Source organism: Macadamia integrifolia, unplaced genomic scaffold, assembly GCF_013358625.1.
Source record: "Macadamia integrifolia cultivar HAES 741 unplaced genomic scaffold, SCU_Mint_v3 scaffold1525, whole genome shotgun sequence".
Lineage (NCBI taxonomy): Eukaryota > Viridiplantae > Streptophyta > Magnoliopsida > Proteales > Proteaceae > Macadamia > Macadamia integrifolia.
In genome coordinates, this window is record NW_024868245.1 from 142,277 (window position 1) to 151,819 (window position 9,543).

Sequence of the window (9,543 nt, forward strand, 5' to 3'; positions counted from 1 at the left end):
GGGGGGGGGGGGGGGGGAAGTGGGGAACTTCCGCTCGTGCGTGGGCGCCCCGTGAACCACCTCTGGTTTTGGAGCCGGCAGGTGATTCATAATCCCCCCATGAGAGTTCAAAAAAAAAAAAAGATAAATTTATCTGATCCAATCCACTCGATCAATCCAGCAACACTAGGGGTGTTAAAACCTAGCTCGAATCGATAAAATCAATTGAAAAAACCTGAATCGAACCAAATAGATCTTTATTGGATTGGTTTTGGACTGAGGTATGTTGGGACCAGCTGAAAACCAATCCAAACCTAACTGACCAATAACAAAATCGAAACCAAACCGAATGAAACCGATATAAAAATGAATGATTATGGAATTATAAATTGGTGAATTGACTATCCATTCTTTACAATATTAGTGAGAATATTTTTTATTGTAAGGAATAGTTACAAATCATTGAATATGAGGTTATGAATAGAGAAATTGATTTGTAAATTGTAATAATGCTTCCATTGATTTCCTTGTTCACTATACAAAATAGTTGGATAGTTAAATGAATGATTGGATAATAGGGTTTATTTTGTGATTTCAGTATTAGTTATCTTTTTAGTAATTTGATATCCATTGGTTTCGAATTAGTTATCTTTCCTTTACAATGATAACCCATGATTTAATCATAAATTTAAAGTGTTTTTTTTCCGTCAAATCTGGTAACTACAAGTTATGAATGTAAGATTTCATTATAGTTCAAGCCCAATAGTAAACCAGTTTAAACTAGTATTAACCCGATATTGAAAAACCAAAATCAAGCCGGATAGAAACCAAAATCGATCAAAAATCGAAGTTCCTTAACGGATTGGTTTTGATCTCCATCATTCCTAGACCGAAATCGAACTGAACCGACTGATTGACACCCCTAAGCAACACCATCCCCACAATAATAAATTTATCTGATCCAATCCAGCAACATGAACGGATCTCGTACGTTCCTGATCTATGGATTTAGAATCTATTAAATGAAGAGAGAGAAAATTGATTCTAACTTCACGGACTGGATATGTTCTCATACGTGAACTTGATCCTCTCTCGAAAGCAACACCATCCCCGCCTTAATTTATTACGCACCGAGAACAATGTCTGCATGCTCTTGCACCACTTTCCAAGCCATGTTCACATGCCTCTCCTCCGTTAGGGTTGCACCCACGGCGAACCGGATCATGTACACTCCCCCAACCACACCATGACTCATGTAGAGCCGACCAGATGAGTTCATCGACTCAAGGAACCTCCAATTCAACTCATTTGCACGTTCCTCATCATTCAATTGCTCACCATTTGCATGTACCCTCATGACCGGCAACAATAGGAGTCGAAAACACACCATAGAGAAAGTCCTAGGGACAACAATCTCAAACCTCTTGTCCATCCCCACAAGCCCTTCAAAATGCTTAGCCATCTTTACGTGGCTCCTTAGGAAGTTCCTAAGGCCAGTCACACCATAGCTACGTAGTACAAGCCACAGCTTCATGGCCCTAAACCGGCGGCTTAGTGCTATCTGCCAATCTTTATAGTCAATGACCTTATTAGTCTCCGTAGCTTTGTTCCTCAAGTACTCAGGATTTGTGGACAAGGCCTTGATAAGGGCACTAGGGTCCTTAACCCAAAGACAACAGCAATCAAGTGCAGTTAAGAACCACTTATGCGCATTAAGACTAAATGAGTCTGCATTCTCCACGCCGTCGATAAAATGCCGGAATTCTGGGCATATACATGCACTTCCGGCGTATGCCGCATCGACATGGACCCATATCCCGAACTCTTTCGCTACATCACATAATGGCCCGATCGGATCCACGGCAGTTGAAGATGTGGTGCCTACTGTGGCACAGAGGAAAAATGGAACGAGCCCGGCTTCAAGGTCGGCGAGAATTGCTGATCGGAGGGAATCCGGCGATAGACCAAATGCCGTTGACCTAGAGGTAGCAATGGGTCGGAAATTATTCGAGTGGATACCTGCAATCTGGGCCGCCTTTTGAAATGCGGAATGGGTCTGATCCGACCCGTAAACCACTAGCTTCCCTATATTGTTTCTACCAATCTTATCCAACATGCGGTGTCTAGAGGCTGTGAGTGTGCACAAGATGGCATCACAAGTACTCCCTTGTATCACACCTCCACCATTGCCAGAGGAGAGGAAGGAGTTAGGGAGCTTAAGAATTTTCCCAAGCCAGTCCATAACTATACTCTCGAGCTCTGTCGCTGCCGGTGATGACAACCAGTTGAATCCCACGACATTGAATCCAGAGGTAAGCATTTCGCCAACAAAACCTGCAACGCTAACATTTGAAGGGAAGTAAGCAAAGAAGTTAGGGCTTTGCCAGTGTGTGATGCCTGGAATGATATGAGTCTCTACATCTTGGAGGATTGTTTGGATTGGTTCTGGGTTACTGGGGGCCGAGTCTGGGAGACGTTTTTGGAGATAACCAGGTTCGACTTGGCTCCGGACGGGGTACTTCTCGATGTCACGGTAGTAGTCGGCGAGGAAATCGATGATCATGTGGCCTTGCCTCCTGAACTCCTCAGGGTCAAGAGGGTTAAGAGTATATTCAGTGCTGTTCTCTAGGCCATTATTGGGAAGGCTACTCATTTTGGAGAAGAAGAATTGAGTTCGTTAGGAAGGAAAGGGAGATGGAGGCAGTGCTGTGCTGGTTTCCATAGAGGGAAGTAATCTTAGTGTTTAAATAGATAAAAGACCTCTCACCATGTCAAAAGAAATGTGAAAAATAAGAGAACCCGAAGAGGATAGCCTATCGATTTAGTACTTTATTTTTAACATAGGTGGGAGACCAAAAGAATGGGCAGCAATACAGTTGCAAGTTTAATTATTTTTTCGCTAAAATTATGTTGAAAAAAAAAAGGGGTAGATTCAAGAGTATCCTTGGCACACAAGTACCAAAAGAAAAATAAATAAATAAAGGAAGGCCCTCCTCTTCGGCATTGCAATCAGTTGGACCACAAAAATAAAACAGGAATCTGTTCATATCCTTTTTATCATTGTCATCAGCAGGACTATAAAGGAAATAAATTTCATAAACAGGAATCAGTTTATAACCTTTTTGATCTGATTGCCATCAGCAGGACCACAAAGGAAATATATTTCAAGCGATGTGTCTTTTATTGTCGAAAGAGAATATATTGATCTCGTGTGGTGCACATGGGGGCGTGGCGAGCTACAACTCTTTATTAGACACAGAGTGGAATTTGGTCATATTGTCTTACACGAACTTGATAGTGTCTTTCGAGCTAAAAAATTCGCTACATGATTGAAATCCCTATAAATAAAGGAGAAAATACAATCATTGAAACAAGTAGAGAGGTGATCAATAATACCTGACATAATAGGTTGAATGGCTAAAGGAGCTTTGTTGGCCGATCTTTGAATATAGTTGATGACCTCTGATACGCTCAAATTTGCCAGTGTGTGCTGGTTTCCTTGAGTCTGATATTTGGAAGTAATGTTAGTGTTTAAATAGATAAAGACATCTCACCATATCCATTCAAAAGGAATGTCAAAAATGAGAGAAGAAGACAGCATTACAGTTAGCCAATTAGTTATTTTTTCGATAAATTATGTTAATGAAACTAAAAACCTAAAAAGGATATACAGGAGTAGCCTAGGCACACAAGTAAGGGTGCATATCTATAATTGAAACCCTTAATTGGAATGGATACCGTTTATTGAAATCAAAATTGGAACGAGTCCAATTTTGATTTCATCTTATTCTTATTTGGAAGAGTTTTGATTTCAACTTATCAAAATATAAATTGAATCAAAATTGAACTAAATAATCCAAATCACACCATTTAACACCCTACGCACAAGTTTTAAGAATTTTTTTTTTTTTTAATTAAATAAAGAAAAGCCCTCATCCTCGGCATTGCCATCACCAAGACCAAAAAGGAAATATATTTCATAAACCGGAATCTGTTAGTATCCTTTTTGATCTGATTGAAAACTTTTCATACCCACCATAAAGGCATTGCATGTTTAATTATTCTTTCTACAGTAATAATGAAAATGAAGCATAGTAGTAGTAGGAAGAGTTGTACCTGCATGGGCTATGTAGTGTAGCTGGTGATCGAGCTTTAGGGATGTGATGTTCATAGCATCATTTAGTTGTGTGAATTAGTAGAAAGGATATATTTCTCTATATATTACATTGCATAGTTGTGTCCCTCATAATTGAATAAAATTTGTTTTTTTCATTATGATATTTGCATGTGTAAAGTAATAAGTCTTTTCGTATAATTTTTCTTTTTCTTCCTTAATTTAGAAAAATTAAAATAAAATTACTCCAATCTCATTAAAAATTTGGGTTATCAAACATTTCAAGTAGGATAGAAAATTATTTCATTTCTTTAAGCATATGAAACACATTATTTTATTACCATATGAATGAGAGTTCTTCATATCGTAATATTCATTATAGCAATACAATGATGATGTTATTCATGTGATTGAAGAAATATAATAGTATTCTATCTTATTGTGAGACCGATATATTTTCATCACTGTCTTCTGGAAAGAAATCTTTCATCATCCTTTTAGGAGAAAAGGAAATAATAAACATGAGACGCTACTTAAATTAAGGTTTAAGACCTAAATATGACTCCATTTGAGTTGGGACCTATCGTAAGACTAGGTTCTAGTTAGGTTGCAAACTAAGGAAGTATTAGGCACCTTAGTCCACTTGCTTCGGCCAATTTTTCTATTTATTTAATAAATAATATCTAGACCACAACACATCAAATCACATGCTAATTAATAGGACGAAAAGAAACACAAGAAAAAAAAGGCATTTGAGAACTTACTGCAATGCATGCACTACAAAATAAAGGTTGGTATACAAAATCTAACCTAATTAAATAAAAAAATAACCTAACCTACTATTTTGTCAGTAAAATAGAAAATAAAACCCTTAATATTTATGCATGTAATTTAGAACAACACTGTCATATAAAGTAAGAACCCTATATATGATAGTAAAAAAAATCCATAGAGAGATGGATGGAGAAATTTCATATGGACAGGGGACATGGAGTCATTGAAGAAAATCCCAATAAAATAGGAAAATATTTTCATAGACCTACATTTGAAGGTGGCGTGGAAATAAGAAAGTTAAGGGATGCCAACACAGTTATGATAAGCAAATTGGTGTGGCAGATAAAGCGTGAGAAGATAGTTATAAGCAGTTTTTTCAGTGTCAGTTTTTTTTTTTGCTAAAAATCAACAGTATTTTATATCAGCAATAAAAAAGTTGAACATAAAAAAAAATAAAATAAAAGAACAATGCACATTATGGATATCCAAATTAAAAGACATCCCAAGAAAAAAATCCAAACTAAAGCTAGATTAGGACATCAGTGCCAGTTGTAAATAAAGAAGGTCTTTGAAGATTGGTTATAAATTGTCTTTGATTTGGCCTCGAGTTGATGTAGAAATTTGTTTCAAGTAGCGAAAGGTAATAGTGGGCAATGGTGAAAATATTAATTTTTGGAGGAATAGAAGGCTAGGGGAGTCATCCATTGTTGAGTTGTCTAACCTGGACACGTCGGTTATTAATGGTTTTAAAATGTTTGTATATGATTTCATTTCAGGTTCCCAGTGGTAGTTCCTATAGGTGGAGTCTCAATTCTCAAAGCGGGATACCTTCTTTCCCTATTGAAATTGTGTGCTCTTGGAGCTTAAGTCCTTCAAGCTGGTTTTCGAATTAAATCTTTCTAGGAGGTGGTACGGTCATTGAAGCCAAAGGTATTGTGGGCATGGATTGTGTAAGAATTCTTCAACCTCACCAATCAATATTCAAATGGAAAAGTCACCATGACAAGTTATCAACTCACAATAAAGTTAAGGCTAATGTAACTTGTAGGAGATGAACATTAGCAAAAAAAAATTGTTGGAGTTATTTTTAAAGTTTGTGTGTTATGGGGCTTGTCTGACTTGTTTTTTGGGACATATCTCCTTTCATTTAGAACTGTCTGAATAGGGAGTGTGGTTGTTACTTTTTGTATTTTATTTTTCTTCTTAATATAATACATGGAGTTATTTTTTAAGTTTGTGTGTTGTTGGGCATGTCCCACTTGTTTCCTGCCACGTATCTCCCTTCATTTAGGACCTTTCTAAATAGGGAGTGTGATTATTACTTTTTATGTCTTATTTTTCTTATTTCTTAATATAATACATTTACCTATAAAAATAAGAGAGATGAAGTTAAGGCTAAGTAATCTACTTGCCGTCAAGGTGCCCTTTTTTTTTTTTTTTTTTTTTTAAGTGGGGGGACTGTGAGAGGCATGGCAACTTTCGGCATTAGAGCTAAGAAAGGATGCCAATGCAGTGCCTGGTGTGGAGTTTTGTATTGAAAGAAATAAATCCCTTTGCCCCAAATTTTAAAGGTCAAGTCTCCACGGTGGTGGGCTTTATGTGTGCGAGAAGGTTGGGGATTTCAATAGCTCCTAGAAATTATGAAAGTATTCTGGTGTCACCCAGAAGATGGTTGAAATTAAATTGTGACAGATGCTCTTTAACAAATCCTGAAAGGTCAGTAGCTAATGCGGTTCTTCGAGAGTTTCAAGCAAAAGTTATATGTTCCTTTAAGAAACGATTGGGTGTTCAAACCAACTTTAACTTTGATTGTGGGCGTTAATGAGTTGAATGAGGCACGCTGGGATATAAATGTTCAAAATTGTGGATAGAATGTGATTTTGTTGCACTGACACTGTTGGTTTCGAAAGGGGTGGTTCTTTGGTTTGTATGAGAAATGTGACTTTCTTTCTCTCCAACTATATCCTTTTTTTTAAATAAGAAAATCAATTTATTACAAAAGAGGACAAATATATACAAAAGTGAAAGTAACCCTGCGAGGACTAGAGGCTAGAAACCTCAAGACTTAGAGAGAACCAAGATAAGAAATCCAGGCCCAGAAGACTATAGAGAGTTATAAACAAGCAAACTCTTACAAGTATTTTTCTTTTTTTTTCCCTAATGAAACTACAGAGAGTTTCATTCAAAAAATGACTACCAAGTTTCTCTTATGTATATAAAATGGTGAAATATAAGATCTTGTGGATGAAAAGATGTTAAGAGAAACTGGGTCCAATTGTTCATTGAAAATGCACCCAAGACTTCCCTTAAGTTCACAGGCTTACTAGCAAGAGAGCAGGCCCATACTTCTTGCACTAGGTATTGGACTTCATATGCAAGGTCCTTGTGTGGTAGGGGGCCCAATTGAAGAAGGTTGGCAAAGATGGGTCATCTTGGTGGACCTGGGGGAGTTTCCTGGTTTTCCTCTCAACAGATCTTCGACTAAACTTTAGGTATACGATGAGGGCAAATAGAAGGAAACTAACAAAAGTAGAGGCCAGAGGCAATATGCCTAAGTCCATGTAGACAAATAAATGATGCTTTTAACTTTCATGAAATGCACCCAAAGTCCTTATTCTTCTCAACAGATCTTTGAGTAAAGTTTAGGTATACAATGAGGGCAAATAGAAGGAAAATAACAAAAGTAGAGGTCAGAGGCAATATGCCTAATGTAGAATCACAACCCTAAAACGATGCACAAGATAATGAAAAATCAATAATAAATAATGCATATAGGTTTATGAGGTTTGATAAGACTACCTACGTCCTCAGAGAAATGAGATCTTGATTCACTATCAATGGAGAATAGAATTACAGCTCTCGAATATTAGATTCTCTATTCACCGAAATGGTAAGGAAGGGTCATGAAATATCCAACCACAACATGAGTTGAAGCCTCAACACAAACCATCCCTACCACCACACTTATTAGTCATATTAGTCCCACATTTTTATAAAAAAAAAAATCCCAAACCCACCTTGTCTACATGCACATCGATTCTAAATGAGAAAATTCCTTTCCTTGCATACCTGATCGGTCTTTTGAGATAGAAATCTTACGTAAAGACGATTTGGTGAGTTCTTGAACATCGTCTCTCCTCAATTACACCAACTCTGGGACTCAACAGTCACTTCTGTTCTTCGTCTTTTCCTTCTTGATTTTGATCGAAGGCACTATTGAAGCTTATGTGCAGCAGGGGATGCCTTCGTGCAAAACCAAGAAGGAAAAGACGAAGATCTAGTAGTGATTCTCTTAGAACGACGTTAACTATCTTAATTTCTGGTAAGAGAACGGTCCTATATATAACTTTGTAAGATACAACTTAGAAGTATAGAGGTCCAATTGCTAGGGTTCATCTCCTTCTGGTTTGTTATGGAAGTTGGTTAGGGATACAACTTAGGCCTAACAAACCTGAAACCGTCTGAAACCGGTCCTAACTTTCCGGTGCTTGGGCTGTGGGCTCCAGCCCAAATTATAGCTCTGATGTTTGGACAGGTTGGGCCGGGCCAGGCTCCAACCATTTACAAACAGTATCGGTTTAAAAAGTTTTCTTATGTTTTCTAATTTTGTATACAAAAACCTTTTTACCTTTAAAATTTTTTGTGGAATGGAAAGGTAAATTGTAACATTGAATCAGGTTGTTTATTGTTATATATATTTTTTTCTTAGTTGTTTAATATGAATTTAAAATTTTTATTGAAATGTATGTAAATTTAACATAGAATAACAAAATTTACTAGGTTTACGTTAATCGGGTTACCCCTTTATTTAAACAGTATACTAGTTTTGGTTTAAACTTTAAAATTAAAACCGAATCAAGGTTTCAATTTTAAAACCAAAATCAAATCATTTAATAAATAGTTTTACGTTTCAGTGTAAACAGTTCAATTCGATTTTTATAAACGGTTTCGATTTCAAATTCACATCCTTAAATTATCCAATGTCCCAAAGATCGAACTACCATCTTTATAAAGGAAAATCATGAAAATTATATGAAATGAAATCTGAAATCTACATATTTAAACTAAAAGCATAAACTATTAAAAAACCATTCACATATAAGGTGGGACGTAGTCCACTCGCCTAAAACAAAATTTGATAAAAAATTTCAGAACTTTATATAAAAGAGATTGCAGAATCAAAGTTCAGTTCACTTTACCAAAATATAGGGTATGATGAAAAGTCTCTCTCTCGGATTTGGGGGATGGTATTGGTATTAAATTGAATTAGTGGGTATCCGTCCATTTTATCTTTGCTTTTTTTAAAAGTACTAATTTTTTTACTATTTTACCCCTGAAACGATACGGATAACCGATCTGGATAGGTTAGGGATTAGAGATTAATCTCAGCTGATACCGATCCGACATTACCGATATGATATCGATACTTGAAACCATACTCTCGCTTGTATTATAATTCTGATATGCATGATAAGTTTCGTAACATTATATTTTACTTTTGAATTATACGTTGTAGTATAACAAGGAATATTAAAATGACAATTATTTCAAATTAGATTCAGAAAAGGGAAGATTATAGCCTTTTGACTTGGTACATTATTTTTAGGGTGGAGGAGACCAAACAATGGGCAACGTCACAGTTGCGCATTTAATTATTCTTTCTGAACAAATTTAAA

At 36.3% G+C, this 9,543-nt stretch overlaps 1 protein-coding gene across 1 annotated transcript; it reads right to left on the reverse strand.

Moving 5' to 3' along the window:
• Window positions 1-706: 706 nt before the first annotated feature.
• On the reverse strand, window positions 707-2,853 carry LOC122064110 (tyrosine decarboxylase-like). Its single transcript, XM_042627826.1, has one exon. The coding sequence runs from the start codon at window positions 2,630-2,632 to the stop codon at window positions 1,103-1,105; it is 1,530 nt and encodes a 509-aa protein (XP_042483760.1). The 5' UTR covers window positions 2,633-2,853; the 3' UTR covers window positions 707-1,102.
• Window positions 2,854-9,543: the final 6,690 nt, after the last annotated feature.